Source organism: Marmota flaviventris, chromosome 6 (assembly GCF_047511675.1).
Source record: "Marmota flaviventris isolate mMarFla1 chromosome 6, mMarFla1.hap1, whole genome shotgun sequence".
In the NCBI taxonomy this organism is placed as follows: domain Eukaryota; kingdom Metazoa; phylum Chordata; class Mammalia; order Rodentia; family Sciuridae; genus Marmota; species Marmota flaviventris.
The window spans coordinates 36258674-36278062 of record NC_092503.1 but is presented as its reverse complement, the minus strand read 5'-3'; the positions used below and the strand labels follow the sequence as shown (position 1 = coordinate 36278062).

General features: G+C 36.2%; 1 protein-coding gene across 1 annotated transcript; it reads left to right on the top strand.

Moving 5' to 3' along the window:
• The first annotated feature begins 1834 nt into the window (after positions 1 to 1834).
• Positions 1835 to 18962, top strand: LOC114102133 (protein LEG1 homolog). The gene is made up of 6 exons (XM_027947397.2): positions 1835 to 2135; positions 11157 to 11240; positions 12756 to 12940; positions 13848 to 13948; positions 17037 to 17275; positions 18781 to 18962. The coding sequence occupies exons 1-6, from the start codon at positions 1835 to 1837 to the stop codon at positions 18960 to 18962; spliced, it is 1092 nt and encodes a 363-aa protein (XP_027803198.2).
• The last annotated feature ends 427 nt before the right edge of the window (positions 18963 to 19389 follow it).

Below are 19389 nucleotides of genomic sequence, written 5' to 3'. Positions count from 1 at the left end.
ACTACATCATCATATGCATATGTAGAATCTAAAAATTGTCTCATAGGAGTTGAGTTAGGATGATGGCTACCAGAGATGGGAAAGAATAAGGATGAGGAGAAAATGGGGAAAGGTTGGTTGATGGATATAGTCATGGTTGAAAAGAGTGAAAAGACTGGTGCATATTAGGGTGACTGTGGTAACAATTATGTCCAATATATTTCAAAAAGATTAAAGCGTTTGTACCATGAAAACATGGTAGTCAAGGTGATGGATAAGTTTAACCTAATTTAAACATCACATAATGTATAAACATTGAAAAATCCCATTATTGATTCCAAATGTTATGTTTTTATGTATCTATTAGAAACAAAATGTAGAAAAGTAAAAATCCTCTTAATGTATAAACTTACAGATTGACGTGTTGCTAATGTTCAGTCTACCAAAGAACATGGTATGACTTTATTGATTGATTGATTGATAGGTACTACATTTTGAACTCAGAAGCATTCAACCCTTGAGCCAAAACCCCAGCACATTTTATTCTTTATTTTGAGACAGGGTCTTGCTAAATTGCTCAGGGCCAAATTACTAAAGGTCTCACTACATTGCTAAAGCTGGCCTTGAACTTGGAATCCTCCTGCCTTACCCTCTGGAATGACTGGGATTACAGGTGTGCACTACCAAACGTGGCTATATTGGAAAGTTGAATAATTAATTATTGAGTGGATAGTAGGTAAATAATATGACAGAAATAAAGAGTTAAATCATGTTAAGGGATATCTAATATCTATTGAATAATAATACCAAGAGTGAACAGTACTCTTGACATGCTATGAAGGATATGGATATAGTTATGCTAATAATTGAGATTTTTCCAATGTATTGCTTTTTGACTATGTGTGAATGAAGCCCATATGGCAATCATTGAAATGAGAAGATGATTATTTCTAAGGTAAAATTCAGATGTAGGAATTCAGGTCAACCTCATGGTTCCACAATCTCCTGGTCTCAGGCACCTCCAACTTTGTATTCTGTAATTCCTGCAATTGTGTCATGTGCTTAGGGATCAGGATTGAGGTTTATATTCATAATCCAAGTCACAATATGAGGAAGGAAAGGAAAGAGGCATATTCCTTCCACTTATGTACATGCCCCAGAAGTCGTGGATGCCATCCATTTCTGTTTATGTACCAGTGGCCAGCACTTAGTTACATGGTTGTTTGTACAAGGGACACTGGAGAGTTAGTCCTAATTCTAGGAGACCATGTTCTTTGCTAAAATTTTAAGATTTCTTTTTTCTGAAAAAAATGGAGAAAGGAGATTTGTAGTTAATTAGCAGTCCCCCCACCCCATAAAATGGCTTTTCATTTCTTTCTCGAAGCAGAAATTTATAACTGAATCACACATAATATTTTAGTATACCTTCATATATTATTACAAATCCTAATATCTCTGGTTTCAATTATTCAATATTTCTTGTGAAATGTGTGAAAGTCTACATGAGAAGGAAGCATTTGAACACTATTGGGTGATATATTTTGTTACCATGATGTAGACTAGAAAACTTCTGGAAAGTTTTATGTTAACAAAATAGTTTCATCTTATATATTATAAGAAACCTACTCTTGTATTTAGTTTCAGGCACAGTGTGGTGATACTGAAAAGGTGGCAAAACTGAATTATTTTAACTGATTAACTAACCTACCAATTTCCTCTACATCTATCTCTATCTGATCCAAAAGGGTGGGGGAAGCTAAATGATAGTAAGGTGTGATGCAAGAAATTATCATGACTTTCTCCTCCATTCTCTAATAAATACCCTGACACAACTTTAATCCCATGTTTTGGCACTATGGCTTTTCTTACTTGCTGGGCCTGTGTACTAGTTGGTTGTCTTTCTGCTTCTTTAACAAGAGCTTCTGACTTCTCCGACCTGTATCCTCCTCTGTGGAAGGAGAGTCCTGGTCAACTCAGTGATTACCCAGTGGAGAATGGAACGTACATTATTAATCCTTGGGTATTTTCTGAGAAAATGGGGGTGTATAAAATCTTATTGAACAAAACAGCCACTTATTTTGCAAAATTTGCTCCAGGAAATGAACAAAATCTTTTATGGGGGTTGCCTCTGCAGCATGGCTGGCAATATACTTCAGGTAAGAAAGATTCTTATTTTCATTCTCATCATCTATCCATACAAACAAGAAGAGTTTGAAAAATAGGACTCTGAGTATGCCATACATGTTTTGAAAGTTCATTCCTTTTCTTTCCTCTTTTCTCCTCAGAACTATCATTTTCCACTCCCTCTTCTCCAGAAATCTTTCTCTTAAGCATTGTCTTTCTATTAGAAATTTCAATGATACAAAGCATAGTGACCAGCTGCAAAAAAAAAATGTCATATCTAAAGTACAAGCATCTACTGCACACCTGTTAGGTGGTTCCTTGTTTTTTTAAATACTAGGATGAATAGAAGAGACAAGGGAGGTACATTGCAAATATAACATTATGTCAAACTAGTTTAAACTTCTTTTTTTTTAATTTATTTTTTTTATTGGTTGTTCAAAACATTACAAAGCTCTTGACATATCATATTTCATACATTAGATTCAAGTTGGTTATGAACTCCCAATTTTACCCCAAATACAGATTGCAGAATCACATCGGTTACACATCCACATTTTTACATAATGCCCTATTAGTAACTGTCGTATTCTGCTACCTTTCCTATCCTCTACTATCCCCCCTCCCTCCCCTCCCCTCTTCTCTCTCTGCCCCCTTTACTGACATTCGTTTGTCCCCCTTGTATTATTTTTCCCCTTCCCCTCACTTCCTCTTGTATGTACTTTTGTATAACTCTGAGGGTCTCCTTCCATTTCCATGCATTTTCCCTTCTCTCTCCCTTTCCCTCCCACCTCTCATCCCTGTTTAATGTTAATCTTCTTCTCATGCTCTTCGACCCTACTCTGTTCTTAGTTACTCTCCTTATATCAAAGACGACATTTGGCATTTGTTTTTTAGGGATTGGCTAGCTTCACTTAGCATAATCTGCTCTAATGCCATCCATTTCCCTGTAAATTCTATGATTTTGTCATTTTTTAATGCAGAGTAATACTCCATTGTGTATGAATGCCACATTTTTTTTATCCATTCATCTATTGAAGGGCATCTAGGTTGGTTCCACAGTCTTGCTATTGTGAATTGTGCTGCTATGAACATCGATGTAGCAGTATCCCTGTAGTACGCTCTTTTAAGGTCTTCAGGGAATAGTCCAAGAAGGGCAATAGCTGGGTCAAATGGTGGTTCCATTCCCAGCTTTCCCAGGAATCTCCATACTGCTTTCCAGATTGGCCGCACCAGTTTGCAGTCCCACCAGCAATGTACAAGAGTACCCTTTTCCCCACATCCTCTCCAGCACTTGTTGTTGTTTGACTTCATAATGGCTGCCAATCTTACTGGAGTGAGATGGTATCTTAGGGTGGTTTTGATTTGCATTTCTCTGACTGCTAGAGATGGTGAGCATTTTTTCATGTACTTGTTGATTGATTGTATGTCCTCCTCTGAGAAGTGTCTGTTCAGGTCTTTGGCCCATTTGTTGATTGGGTTATTTGTTTTCTTATTGTTTAATTTTTTGAGTTCTTTGTATACTCTGGATATTAGGGCTCTATCTGAAGTGTGAGGAGTAAAAATTTGTTCCCATGATGTAGGCTCCCTATTTACCTCTTTTGTTGTTTCTCTTGCTGAGAGAAAACTTTTCAGTTTAAGTAAGTCCCATTTGTTGATTCTTGTTATCAACTTTTGTGCTATGGGTGTCCTATTAAGGAATTTGGAGACCGACCCTACAATATGTAGATCGGCGCCAACTTTTTCTTCTATCAGACGCAGGGTCTCTGATTTGAGATCTAGCTCCTTGATCCACTTTGAGTTAACTTTTGTGCATGGCGAGAGGAGGGGATTCGGTTTCATTTTGTTGCATATGGATTTCCAGTTTTCCCAGCACCATTTCTTGAAGATGCTATCCTCCCTCCATTGCATGCTTTTAGCTCCTTTATCAAATATAAGATAGTTGTAGCTTTGTGGATTGGTTTCTGTGTCCTCTATTCTGTACCATTTGTCCACCCTCCTGTTTTGGTACCAGTATCATGCTGTTTTTGTTACTATTGCTCTGTAATATAGTTTTAAGTCTGGTATCGCTATACCACCTGATTCGCACTTCCTGCTTAGAATTGCTTTTGCTATTCTGGGTCTTTTATTTTTCCATATGAATTTCATGATTGCTTTATCCATTTCTACAACAAATGCCGTTGGGATTTTGATTGGCATTGCATTAAACCTATAGAGAACTTTTGGTAATATCGCCATTTTGATGATGTTAGTTCTGCCTATCCATGAACAGGGTATATTTTTCCATCTTCTAAGATCTTCTTCTACTTCTCTTTTTAGGGTTTTGTAGTTTTCATTGTATAAATCTTTCACCTCTTTTGTTAGGTTGATTCCCAAGTATTTTATTTTTTTTGAGGATATTGTGAATGTAGTGTTTTTCCTCATTTCCGTTTCAGAAGTTTTGTCGCTGATATACAGAAATGCCTTTGATTTATGTGTGTTGATTTTATATCCTGCCACTTTGCTGAATTCATTTATTAGTTCTAGTAGTTTTTTTGTAGACCCTTTTGGGTCTTCTAGGTATAGAATCATGTCATCTGCAAATAGTGATAATTTAAGTTCTTCCTTTCCTATTTTTATGCCTTTAATTTCTTTCGTTTGTCTAATTGCTCTGGCCAGTGTTTCGAGAACTATATTGAATAGAAGTGGTGATAGAGGGCATCCCTGTCTTGTTCCAGATTTTAGGGGGAATGCCTTCAATTTTTCTCCATTGAGAATGATGCTAGCCTGAGGCTTAGCATAGATAGCTTTTAAAATGTCGAGGTAAGTTCCTGTTATCCCTAGTTTTTCTAATGTTTTGAACATAAAGGGATGCTGTACTTTGTCGAATGCTTTTTCTGCGTCTATTGAGATGATCATATGGTTCTTATTTTTAAGTCTATTGATGTGGTGAATAACATTTATTGATTTCCGTATATTGAACCATCCTTGCATCCCAGGGATGAATCCTACTTGATCATGGTGCACAATTTTTTTGATGTGCCTTTGTATCCAATTCGCCAGAATTTTATTGAGGATTTTTGCATCTAGGTTCATCAGAGATATTGGTCTGTAGTTTTCTTTCTTTGAGGTGTCTTTGTCTGGTTTCGGAATCAGGGTGATGTTGGCCTCATACAATGAATTTGGCAGAGCTCCTTCTTTTTCTATTTCCTGAAATAACTTGAAAAGTATTGGTATTAATTCTTCCTTAAAGGTTTTGTAAAACTCCGCTGTATACCCATCCAGTCCTGGGCTTTTCTTGGTTGGAAGTCTTTTGATTGGTTCTTCTATTTCATCTATTGTTATTGGTCTGTTTAAGTTGTGAGTATCCTCCTGACTCAGTCTGGGAAATCATATGACTTAAGGAATTTATTGATGTCTTCACTATCTTCTATTTTATTGGAATATAGGTTTTCAAAATAATTTCTAATTGTCTTCTGTATTTCTGTAGCGTCTGTTGTGATATTGCCTTTTTCATCCCGTATGTTAGTAATTTGAGTTCTCTCTCTTCTTCTCTTCGTTAGCATGGCTAAGGGTCTGTCGATCTTATTTATTTTTTCAAAGAACCAACTTTTAGTTTTGTTAATTTTTTCAGTGGTTTCTTTGTTTCAATTTTGTTGATTTCCGCTCTGATTTTAATTATTTCTTGCCTTCTGCTACATTTGCTGTTGTTTTGCTCTTCCTTTTCCAGGGCTTTGAGATGAAGTGTGAGCTCATTTATTTGTTGGTTTTTCCTTTTTTTGAGGAATGACCTCCAAGCGATGAATTTCCCTCTTAAAACTGCTTTCATTGTGTCCCATAGATTCCAATATGTTGTGTCTGTATTTTCATTCATCTCTAAGAATTTTTTGATTTCCTCCTTTATGTCTTCTGTAACCCATTGATCATTCAGTAACATATTGTTCATTTTCCATGTGATGTAGGATTTTTCCTTCCTTCTTTTATCATTGATTTCCAGTTTCATTCCATTATGATCAGATAAAATGCATGGTATTATCTCCACCCCTGTATATTTACTGAGGGTTGCCCTATGGCATAATATATGGTCTATTTTTGAGAAGGATCCATGTGCTGCTGAGAAAAAAGTATATCCACTTGATGATGGTTGATATATTCTATATATGTCAGTTAAGTCTAGGTTGTTGATTGTGATATTGAGTTCTATAGTTTCTTTATTCAGCTTTTGTTTGGAGGATCTGTCCAATTGTGAGAGAGGTGTGTTGAAGTCACCCATAATTATTGTGTTGTGGTCTATTTGATTCTTGAACTTGAGGAGAATTTGTTTTATGAACGTCGCAGCACCATTATTTGGTGCATAAATATTGATAATTGTTATGTCTTGTTGGTGAATGGTTCCTTTTAACAGTATATAATGTCCTTCCTTATCCCTTTTGATTAATTTAGTCTTGAAGTCAATTTTATTCGATATGAGGATGGCCACCCCTGCTTGCTTACGAGGACCATGTGCGTGGTATATTTTTTCCCAACCTTTCACCTTCAGGCTGTGTATGTCTTTTACAATCAGATGTGTCTCCTGGAGGCAGCATATTGTTGGATTTTTTTTTTTAATCCATGTTACCAGCCTATGTCGCTTTATTGGAGAGTTTAAGCCATTAACGTTTAGAGTTACTATTGATATGTGGTTTGTACTTCCAGCCATGTTTGATTATTTATCTTCTTTTTTTTTAAATTTAGTTTGTTTCTCCATGGTTAGCTTTCCCCCCGCCCTCTGTCTTTATAGAGGCACTTCCCACTGATGGTTTTGGTTATTGTTTTTCATTTCTTCCTCGTGTAGTGTTTTGCTCAAGATGTTTTGCAATGTTGGTTTTCTGGCTGCAAATTCTTTTAGCTTTTGTTTATCATGAAAGATTTTTATTTCGTTGTCGTACCTGAAGCTTAATTTTGCTGGATACAGAATTCTTGGTTGGCATCCATTGTCTTTCAGTGTTTGAAATACGTTGTTCCAGGATCTTCTCACTTTCAGCGTCTGTGATGAAAAATCCGTTGTTAACCTTATTGGTTTACCCCTGAATGTAATCTGCCTCCTTTCTCTTGTAGCTTTTAATATTTTCTCTTTGTTCTGTATATTGGATATCTTCATAACAATGTGTCTTGGAGTTGGTCTACTGTGATTTTGTGTGCTCGGTGTCCTGTATGCATCTACAATTTGTATATCCGTTTCCTTTTTTATTTCTGGAAAGTTTTCTGTAATTATTTCATTCAGCAGGCTACTCATTCCCTTGGTTTGAATCTCTGTACCTTCTTCTATCTCGATGACTCGTAGGTTTGGTTTTTTTATGTTATCCCATATCTCTTGGATGTTTTTCTCGTGGTTTTTAACCAGCCTTTCTGAGTTGGCTAGGCTCTTTTCAAGATGATATATTTTGTCTTCATTATCTGATGTTCTGGCTTCTACTTGCTCCACTCTGTTGGTGATACTCTCAATTGAGTTTTTAATTTGGTTTATCGTTTCCTTCATTTCTAGAATTATTGTTTGGTTTTTTTTTTATAATCTCTATCTCCTGATAAAGATGCTTCACTTCTTCTTTTATCTGTTTATGTAATTCACTTTCAAAGTGTTCTTTCACTGTTCGGATTTGCTGTCTCGTATCTTCTTTAAGGTTCCATTCCATCTGTCTAAGGTATTCCTTGAGTTCTTTATATGACCATTTTTCTGCTGACTCTAGGTCCTCCTGAATATTTAGGCTGTCCTTCATTGTTTGTACTCCTTTTCTTCCTTGCTTTTTTATGCTGCTCATGTTACTTCTTGTTCTGTTTGACTTCTGAGTTTCTGTTTACTCTTATAGATTTATTTGATGCTTGGGAGGAAAGATATTAGAAGGGAAGGGAAGAAGTCACTAAAGAGAATGAGAGTAGGCAGGTGGAATTCAAGGAAGGGGGAATGAGAAAATTGAAAAGAAATGAAAAGACAAAAGAAACAAAAATAACAAAGATTAGATAATAAAGAAAGAAAGAAAAGACGAGAAAAAAAATTTAACAAAAATAATAATGATAATAAAAAAATTAAAATTAAAATTTAAAAAAAAATAATAATAGTAAAATAAAAAAATTAAAAAAAAATTAGAAACATTGAAAAACAGTTAAAGAACAACAACAAATAAAAATTGAAAATGAAAGAAAAAGAAGAAAAAAAGAAAAGAAAAAGAAAAAAAATGATAATTGTAATAATAATAAATGTAGTCCTAGAGTTCTATTAACTTCTCTTCCAGTAGGTGGAGCTGTGCCCACTGGGCCAAGCTTCTCCTCTCAATAGGTGGGAACCATTCACTGTGTAGCAGCTCTTTCTCCTAGACTGGGCGGGTCTCCAATCCTGAGTGTCTAGGGCCTTGTCTTGTGTTTCCTCAAGCCAGGCCGTGCTCACCTGTGGCGCTCACCACAATACTGGCTACACGCCAGGTCTGCTGCTCCTGGGAGCCCTGTTTTCATGAACACCTGGGCTCACTCTCCCTGTTTGCCTCCCTCAGACCCTAAGTTTGTAGAGCTTGGGGCTGAGATCCCCCAGTGAATTTGCTTGCCCTCCTGTAGCCACGCCCCCGGTAGCTGGTGCAAGAGACCTCAGTTGTCAGCACTGGTGGGAGCGGTAGCCGGGAGTTCCGCGCCGCGAGTCCCGCGCCACTCCTGATTCCCTCAGTCTGGTTATTGCGTTCACAGGAGAGCTGGGAGTGGCCCTTAAGGTTTCCCTGCTGTGTGGAGAGAGATGACTAGGGGATTACACACCTGTCGCGCTGGTTTCAATGCAGTTATCTCCTCCGCCCGTGACGCTGTTTCTCTGCCATGGTGGTATCCCATGCAAATGGTGACCGTTTGTTCCCTTTGCCGGGTGACCAATGCAACGGGTGGGTCCTGACTGTCTCTCCCAATCCCCGTTTCAGTCCTGTGGCCACTGCCTATGAAGGCTCGGTTGGCTTTTACCTCTGTAAGTTCCTAAGGGCCGACCAATTATTTCACCGGGATCGTTAGTGCTGAGTCACACGAAGCAGGCGAACCAGAGCTTAATTGCCTCTGATTCAGGGTCTGTGTGTGTGTTCTGAGGGGCCCAGCCTGTACACCCCAGATCCACGTCAGCTCAGCATTGCCTAGTGATCCTGAGCAAACAGCATTTAGACAGTTTATGGCTCCCTATGCCCGCGCAGTTGAAGATGTCAGAGATTTGATCTCTCTGCGCCTGCCACCATGTTAGATCTCCTCAATGATATTCATGTTGCCCTTACAGCTTCCTGGCATAAGCAAGTTCTTGGGATTATACAAACTGCTGCTTCTGTTTCCAGTCCAGATTTCTAGAAATGAAACCCTGCCGCCGTCGCCTCCGTCTCTGGGCCGTGCTCACGGGCGCTGCGCTCGTCTGCGACCGTAGCAGAGCCGCCCTGGCCTCTGCAGCTCTTCAGCCCGGTGCCCGGCCCCTGGGGCCCAAGCGGCTGCCGCCGCGGCTCTCCATCCCCCTCCTCCGGAGCACGGGTCCCCTGGCAGGGGGGTGCAGAACGACCCCAGAGCAGGCTCTGCCCAAAGGTGCAGCGGCGAACAGGCCACCGAGGCGCTCGAGGCTGCAGTCCAGCCTTCGGAGGACAGGGCTCGGCACGCAGCCCAGCTCCAACCTCTAGGTGCGGCTGCCGGACAATGTATACAGAGCCATCAAGACAGCAAGCAGAAAGCAAATGGCGGCTCCCGTGGAGTGGATTTTCGGCACAGAAACCACAGCCCCGCCAACAATCCCAATCCACAAACTCTCCCTGTATAAAAAATATTCAAAAAAAAAAAAAAAAGAAAAAAAGGCGTGGCGCACTGAGCTTTCTTTGCCTCGGGTACTTACAATCCACTGCTGATTACACATTCAGCTTCTCTGCCCGGAGCAAAGCAAAAGAGGAAGCAGATGGGAGCAAAGCGCCCGCGGCTCTGAGCAGCCAAGCGTCCGGGATCCAAGCGTCTCTTTTTCGATTTCTTTGTTCTTCCTGCTGCTTGGCAAAGTGGTCCGCTACAGATTAACGGTGAAAGGAGCTCTAACAGACTGTGCGAAATCTCTATTAAAGCCGCTGTTCTGAGCACCACGCTCAGCACTTCAGCAACCCCCGTACACAGCGGCCATCTCTAGTTTAAACTTCTTGAGTCTTAATTATGATGGCCTGATTATGGATATGGAGATATAAATGAGAAGCTACTTGTTCATGAAGATCTTTTTCTGCAACTGCCTGCTTTCCCTTGAAAATAAGTTACTTTCCAGTGCATACCCAGAAGATACATTTTGGTTTTGTAATATATATTTTTTTTTTTTGAGAGAGAGAGAGAGAGAGGGAATTTTAATATTTATTTTTTAGTTTCTTGGCGGACACAACATCTTTGTTTGTATGTGGTGCTGAGGTTCAAACCCGGGCCGCATGCATGCCAGGCAAGCGCGCTACCGCTTGAGCCACATCCCCAGCCCACATTTTGGTCTTAAATACTCATGAGTCAATAAATATATTTTTTTCTTGTTGATAGAAAAAGCTCATGAGAAAGAGTGGTGACAATTGCCCAACACAGACGAAAAATAAATCATTGACAGAGAGAAAGAGAGGTGGTTGGAGGGGGTGAAAAGAGAAGAAGAGAAAGAATAAGGGAAAGTGAAAATTTCATTTTAAGGAAAATAAATATTATTTTCAAATATCTATGCCACATACAGTCACCACATGAAAAACAATTGGTGATCTGTCTCACTTCACACAGCAACCTCGGTAACTCTTTACTCCATGTAAAATAACTCCTATAATTTTGATCAGAAGGTAGAGAAGGATGTAAAAATGTGAATACTTACAAAAGCCAAAACTCTAAGACCTATAACTCAAAAGTCAAAAACTATAATGTGGTTACTAAAAAGAAAAACAGTTGGTTGAGATATGGGTAATAAAAGCTGAAGAGTGATGGAAATACAAATACAAGTAATTCAGAAATAAATGTGCATCTACAAATAAATGTATCTACTTAAATGATGATAATAACTGTTTCACACTGTGCATTATAAATATTCTTGCACATTTTCTTTCTAGGCAGATTAGCTGATCCAAGCCAAAGGACAGACTGTGGCTATGAATCTGATCATCTGTGTGTCTCTGTGGACAGTTGGTGGGCCAGTAGGTTCACTTAGAGAGCAAAATAAATATTACCATTTCCCAAAAGAAGACATTCAACCTAAAACTTTCAGACTGAGACTAAACAAAATCAATACTCTTTCTTTTAAAAATGAATAAAATGAATCTAGGGTTGAGGGTGAGAGCTCTGTGGTAGAGTGCTTTACTAGGTTGAGCAAGGTCCTGGGTTCGATTACTGGCAGCATAGATAAATTAATAAACAAACACAACAGAATCAGTTTGATGTATTCCTAGTGGCCTTTATGTCATGTTATGGACCTTACTAGCCACAATGTTCATAATCATATATTCACCTTTTCACAGAACTCCAAGGGACCAATGCTGAGAGTTATATGGCATGTCCTGAAATTGACAGGGAATATTTGGAAAGTGAAAGACTAAGAAGTGTGAGATTAGGAAAACACTGCTTTTCATTCTGCTCAGATCAAATATGTTAAGTATTAAAATTCATAAACATGTCAGAGAATAATACCTACTGCACTCCATTTTATCATTCAGTAATCCAGGGCTTCAGTTGTACACTTAATGCTAAATAACAAGAAATGATTTTCTATATCTTTAATTTCATGTTCAAGTCATGAAAATAAATTACAGAACAACATTTTAGAAATATTTTCCAATTATTAGAAACAAGAACACATTAAATTTTACTTTCTCAGAGTAACACTCATGATATATAACCCTATGTTTTTTCCTCTTGCTACCCTGGGTCTTTATTCTCAAAAACTCACCAACAGTTCTACCCACAGATCTAGAGTTTGAGTTTCATTGGTCTCGGATTAGTCTAGTAGTTTGAATCATTATCCTGTTACACTGGAGCATAGGACTGCATTCACAAATGCAGGGACAATCAGTATAAACCCAATATCTAATTAAATTAAGGTATCTAAATCTTTTGGAATAGGTTATCTGTAGGGAGATATTTTAAAGAGTCTTATTTAATTGTCATTCTAATTATTTATTAATCTAATGATTTATTGCCAGAACTTATAAATAAATTTGCTTTAGAGACACAGAATAAATAAAAAACCTAGTGATTACATGATAAACTTAAATATGTTAAATAGAAAAGATCCATTAATCAAAACTATAATCATGTTAAAATATTTTAGAAAAAAATACCATTCACAGTACTACCTCAATGAGAGGTTTTGTATCATTCAATGGGCACTGTGATAGTTTTTTTTTCCTTTCTAATGTAGTGCTTTAAAAATCAATATTGCCCAATCCATTAAAAATGACCCTTTTCTTTAAAATATTATAATCAAGTACTTTAACCAATATATATTCATGAATATAGGATTATTAACTGAGGCACAACAAAGTTATCTATATGATTCCCAGAGGGACTCTGTACAATATTTTTTTCAATGTGCTAAAATGTTATCACCTTTCTGGATTTGTAAATTTCTCCTCAATGACCTGTGGCTTACTTAAATATATGCTCTTCAACATTTATTACTGCTTATGGTAATAATAAATCTTTTGTTCTTACAGATTTAAATTACTTTCTTAGTGTAATACCTTTCCTTGCTGCGGTTGATTCTGGCGTTCTGGGGATATCATCAGACCAAATCAGGTTTTTGCCACCACCCAAGGATCAGATGAGGTTTTGTTATGATGTTTCTGGCTGCCACTCATCCTTCTCTGAGATAATGAATAAATGGATTGACTTTTACCAGGTTTCTTCTTCAAGTTTTATAATTTATACTTTTAGCATATTAAAATAATTTATTTTGTTGTATAACTTTTTTGTTTAGGATTTTTTGTGCATTGTACAATATTTTTCTTAATATAAAAACATACGTTGTTATGCTAGATACGTTTATAATGTATATTTTACTAGGGCATTACATGTCATTGACATTACCACCCCAATGCAGCATTAACACAAATTCTATGCATTCTTCTTTCCTCAAACAAACTACGATACAAATTGTCAACACACAGGCTATTCTACTGCAGGTGAATAGGTTAGTATGCTTAATTGGAATTTCAGGTCAACTGTAATTTTAGAAGATATGTGGTAATAGAATTGTGTTTGGATCAATAACCTCATTTCAGCTAAATTAATAATTAATCACCTGTGGTAGAAGCAAACAATTATCTGTTGCTCTGAATTAAATATTCAATGACCAAAACAAAATACATTGGTCAAATATAGATATGGAATAAAATCCATAATGAAAAGATATATTTATTAGTTGTTTAGATTAATTCATTAATTTAGGTATAATTAAACTTAACATTACAACAGTTTTTTTCTTCTTGCTGTTCATATTTTATGATAATTTAATAATGTTTGTGGGAAAAAAGTGACAAAAAAGATTTCTGGCCAGTATAAAATATGGACTCTTTGAAGATATTTGAAGTTTACTTCTTCTAGATGCATGTGCTTTACTCAATATAAAAATTTTTCTTTTGCCCTTTACAAAGGGTTATAGACAAAGGCTTTATACCTATTAATGCTTAAAAACAAAATCTTCCTTTCATGTAGAATATTGTGATATTATAAATCTGAACAAAATTAAATTTCAGGCAGAGGAATTGTTAGAGTCTCTCAAATCCTAATAAGTTTCTCCTTTTCAGTATATGAAGTTACCTACTAGTAACTTTGATGACCTTTTGAAATACCTATGGGATGCACATACCATATCCTTGAAAACCTCTGTCAAATCTTTTGAAGAAAAGTAAGAATGGATCTGAAGTCGTTTCTCTTTAATATGATAAATGATTTTTGTCTTATTCATACCATTTTCTTCTTCTTCTTCTAGAGTGATAGTATTTCTTCAATCAGTGTTGAATAGCAGGTCTAATCAATGGGAATTACATTGATGAGGAGTAAATAAGTTATCATGATCTAGTTTAGAAGGTATTTTATGATGAGGGGAGGAAATATGAGCCAAAAGAACTGCATTATAAAACAAATGACATGCAATGAACTTTTCTAATTTTACAAATCAAAATATAGAAATAAAGACAAGCATTAATTCTGAGGTTTCCTCTCTGCTTGGGGGATTTAGATTGTTCTTTTCAATATTCAGCTTTCACATTTTATGGTTTCTTTCTTGTTTTCTGAGTCTATTTCTTTTTATTGTCATTTTAATGGGGCTTTGGTGGGTGGCAAATGTGTAACTCTTTGTTACAAATTGGCATTTTTACTCAAAAAAACCTTTAACTTAGAACAGTCTTCTCTGTTGTTAACTGGGATCATTTCAGGATAGTTGTATTATATACTATTTATTTAGGTTACAATACACATTGTCTACTAATCTACCTCACTTGAAAGTTTGATAATAGCTCCTCAGGCAGTTTGAATCTGTCTGAAGGCCTATTGGTGAAAAGAAAATCTCTTAGTGATTACTATCATGGAAGATTCCAAATGTCTGTTCGGGTGTCCTCTCATTTGTCAATCCAGTTGATGAGAACTCTGCTTGTCAAGTTCTGTGAGCTATTTTGAGGTTCTAAGCTGTTGAGTGTTTCTTGAAATAAAGTAATAATGTGTAGAATAAGATTTTTATTTGGATTTCTACAGATCTGATTTTCAAATTTTGGCTCCATTTGACCTGGGAATCCAAAGAGTAAAAAAATCTCATTTTCTCATTTTTAAAGTGGCCGTGTACAGTACCTGCCAGGATAATTTGGGAACTAATTGAGAAATGCAGGCACCAAGTTAACAAATCACTGGTTCCTGGGATGAATTCAGTGCACAGTAATCACAGTCGCCCAGGACAAGAGATAGGGAGGACAGTAAAACAAGGGTTCTAAAGGAAGATTGTCAAGGTTTATAACCTGGCTGTGAAGTATATAAGCTGTGTGACCCAGTATTTTATTAGCTTTGTTCAAAAGAAAGCAGCGTTATCTACACCATTAAACCTCAGTGTCATACCACCATGTTTCCTGCTCCCATGTACGGATTCAGCAGGGTGACTCTGCTGGTGCTTCCTGGCCTCACTCTCAGGTGGGTTGATTCTGACCAGCACCAGTAGAGGTGATTGGGTAAGCTCTGCTCTCATGCACTTATCTCCTTTATCAGCTGGGTCTGGGCATTGTCCCTGGTAGTGGCAGAGTTTCAAGAGAGAAATCAAGTGTGAAAATTCACTTCAAGCATAAGCTTATGCTTCATCAAGTTAGTTAATACTGACTTGATGAGGTGTCCAAATCAAGTCAAATGACCAAGCAGCAGTGGGGGTGGGAGGGTGTCAGGGGGTGGGGTTCTGCCTCTCACCTACTGCAGGCTAGAAAATAACCTTAGAACCTAATCAGTTACCTTCTTCAGGCAAAAACATGATGAGGTGTTTATTTAAGTGAGAGATATAATACTGTGTGGCCTACACAAATTCCAGTCAAGTTCTGTGGTCCCGGATTCTATGATGGGTTGATTCATACATATCTATGTTTTCTCTTTATGAGAACCATTTAAAGTTTATTTTTTTATGGACATATTCTATTTCACTCATGGTCTTAACTAACCAATAAATCATTCATATGAAGCATTTTCAATGCTTCTTCTGTTCTGTTGTTCATGTGTCCTGTGTGTTTTAAACCAGTTCCCTCATCCCTTTTCACCTCTCCTATGTCTTTGTCTCCCTTGCAATTTGTTCATTACACTGTTACTAGGGCTTAGTGGCTCTTACTCAATATCCATATGAACTGACATTTCCTTTCATTTTTGCTTGATAGAAAACTGATATATTAAGGGTACTGAAACCAACCCCAACCCTTGTCTTTAAGAATTCATTTCTGGCTACTCTACTAGTTCCAGGCTAGGGGTAGGTAGAGAGGATCCTACTAGCATGGGGGTCAAGGGGACAAGAAGTGTCCTCTGGGTTATTTTATGATTTACTTAACACTGTCAAGCTTCTTTTGTCTGGTGAATCCTACATGCGTAATGTCAAAATAAAATTAGATTGTCTAACTTTTAGAAATTAGAATATAATCTGATGTCATAACAAACCTTCAAATATGTGAATAGTGCCATGGGAACACAGAAGAGTGGGAAGTGCTTGATTTTATTTTAGGTGGAGTGGAAAACTTTTTGAAGAAAGAAAATGTTCCTGGTAAGTCAAATGGGGAGTGCAAAGTGTTTTATGGAGAACAAGAATGTTTGCTAAACTGCAAATTGTTTAGCATGCTTACACTGTTCATAGACACAGGAACCCTGAAATATATAGTTATAAAACCATTTACTACTTTCTAATGTAGTTATTTGTCACCCAAATAAATGAGATAGTTCAGTTTTTAAGGGAATTCCTCCAGTAGATTTTTTTTTTAAACTGAAGCCATTTAGCAAACTAGACAAGAAAATTAGACCTTTATTTCACTAGAATGCGCAATGTTTTGGGGACTCCCTAACAACAGGAACCAAATTTTACCAAAAATGTCTAAATCCAGCAATAATTTTTACTTTAATCTTGATATTTTTTCTGTATGTTGCCAAGGAATATTATTTAAATATATTCTTACATTCAGTTATTTTATGTCTTTTAAGTATAATGTGCTTAATTCAAAGCATAAAATGCAAACTAAAATATTAACAATAAAATATTTAAAATATTAAAACATTAGCAGATGCATTGATCCTTCCCAGACTGAATTTTAAAATTATGGTTCTTTGCATTTCCTGAAAAATGGACAGAATTCATCACATTAAAAACCTATCTTCTAAGTAGATACAGTATGAATATTATTTATCAGCAAGAGACCATATTTTCTGAAAGAGGGAGGTTGAAATCTGAGATAATTTACCAAAATTAAATACTTTTTTTCATTCTTTAGATATGCCTTTTACTCTGAAGAGGAATCAGAATTTGAGAAAAATTGGATTATTGCCGTGGAATATATAGGTGCATCCCGCATCCCTACAACTTTAATCAGAGTGCATAAATCCCAGAAGGGCCTTCCACCACGAATCCTTGTTAATACTGACAAAGCCCCTGTAATCAGTGACTTCACTGTTTTTCAGAACACCGTTTTGTTGGGTCTAAGCACTCTTGGCAAAGTGCATAAATCTTCAGGTAAGAATTTTAAAAAACACTTCACAAATATCAAGATTATATCAAACAGCTAGCCAATGAATCAATTAAATCAAAGTATAGATGTCATAACATACTTCAAAAAGAAATTTATGATGTTCTATAGGTACCTTTTGCATTTTCTAGGTGTAATCATTCTTAATATATGGCAGGACCATTGAATGACTATGGTTCTCACTCTCATTGCCTGTTCTTTTATCTGGAGTCCATATTAAAGCTTGGGGTATAAAAAGATTGGATGATTTAACTATAATGATTTTGTTATTTTTCTGAGGTGCACTTTCTTTGATTTCATGGAAAATTGCAATGAAGACACAAACTTCAAGAAAGCTACTTCTAAAGACTTTTGATATACTTTTAGAAATATCTGAGTAAAAACTTCTCAAAATGGTTCAAGACTCGAAAATGGACCACTCTAAATTTTTGACAACCAATGACTTAAAAAATGAATATGATCACCATCATGTATCTTTGTCATTTCTGGTGTTTGAAAATTATGCTAATTTGTTAAGATTTGTCCATGCATTCCTACCATGAAATCCAATTTATTACTATGATTATTCTGTTCAAGCAATATTTCTTGATTTTTAAATTAATCAATATTTAAATTTTAAGATATAAGGAGACTGCATGAAGCTACCAAAAGAATCACTATAAAATTAGTAAATAGCTATTAAACTTGTACATCTCTTTTTGGTGTTATTCTATGTAACATAATTTCATGAAACTCAAAGGGATATACTCTGCTGATTCATAACTAAAATCTGGAACAGTGTGAAATAAAATAGAAGCAGTCAATTTAAATGTCTATAATTCATAACACTGAACTGGCAAAGTATATACTTATTCATCAATTTTTTTCTGAATGTTTCTGCAGAACCCAAGTTTATAGCAATTACTTGATATATATCAAGTTTCCTTCTTTGACCCATAGTTGATAATGAAAAATCCAGGGTCAATTTTTTTAGGGATGTTTCCTTTTAGGAGAAAGAATGTCCAGGAGATGGTGATTTCCAGGTTTTCTAATGTAGATTTTCTCAGGGTTTAGTTCACAGATTAAATCTACCCACCACCTATTGGTAAGTGAAATTGAATAATTTGGTTTGAATAACATGAACTTTGAAGTAGAAAAGTTGTAATTGTAATATCAGCTCTGCGACTAGACAGTACTGGGTCATTGTTCCAGTGCCCTCTGTATTTCAGGTTGCTTATTGTTATAATAATTAATATGAATCCTAGTTTGCAGGATTATTTTGAGGGTCAATGAAAACATGAATGAAAGGTGACTAACACTCTTCCCAACATGAGGTAGAGATGCATAAAAAGCAGCAGTTGTCACAATAATTGAACTGAGAGATGAAGAGATGAATGTATGCTCTTATGCTCTGTTGGTGGGACAAGCAACAATATATTAAACTGACAAGGGAGGCCTTAAGTGAAAATATGCACACTGTGTAGTAAAACTCCAAATCTTCTTCCTTATCTAGAATTTCATCATGTGATAAACCAGGTCTTCCCTCTTAAAGCAGTAAATGGGAAATTTCTCATATTCAGTCAACTCAGGAAGAAAGGCATAAACTTACTGGAAAAATTTAGTGACGTAAATTTCCCAGCCCATACTCTGCAGTACAGCAGTGACCAATCATTAGTTCAGCTCAAAGAGTTTTGAATCAGCTCTTTACTGCTCCTATTTTAAATATATAAGATATACCATGAATGAATATGACATATTACACAAAGCAATAAATAGAAAGCTACAGAAAATACTGGAAATTAAATAATTATAATTAATATTCTAATATTTACAGAATATTATCAATGTTTTGTTGCAAAAGAAAAGCAATACGATACTATAAAATCCTCATAGACATCAGTGCTGTTCCTTATTAGGCCTCTTTTTAGAAAGCAATACTTTTAGCTTCAGCTTTGACTTTTATTTCAAATGCAAAGTGCTGATCTCTCTTTGAGAGTTGTTATCACAAATGTTATATTTATTGTAGCGTAATTTTGCAGTTGATTGGGAAATCTAAAAATGAAAAACATAGTATTTTATAAACAATATATTGCGACTCTAGTGACTTTATCTAAGATCTAAT

Excerpts from the sequence above, each read along its gene's own strand:
- LOC114102133 (XM_027947397.2), top strand. The coding sequence starts at position 1,835 with ATGGCTTTTCTTACTTGCTGGGCCTGTGTACTAGTTGGTTGTCTTTCT. Across the intron at positions 2,136-11,156 it reads TGGCTGGCAATATACTTCAG|GCAGATTAGCTGATCCAAGC; the intron begins GTAAGAAAGATT and ends TTTTCTTTCTAG. Across the intron at positions 13,949-17,036 it reads GTCAAATCTTTTGAAGAAAA|ATATGCCTTTTACTCTGAAG; the intron begins GTAAGAATGGAT and ends TTCATTCTTTAG.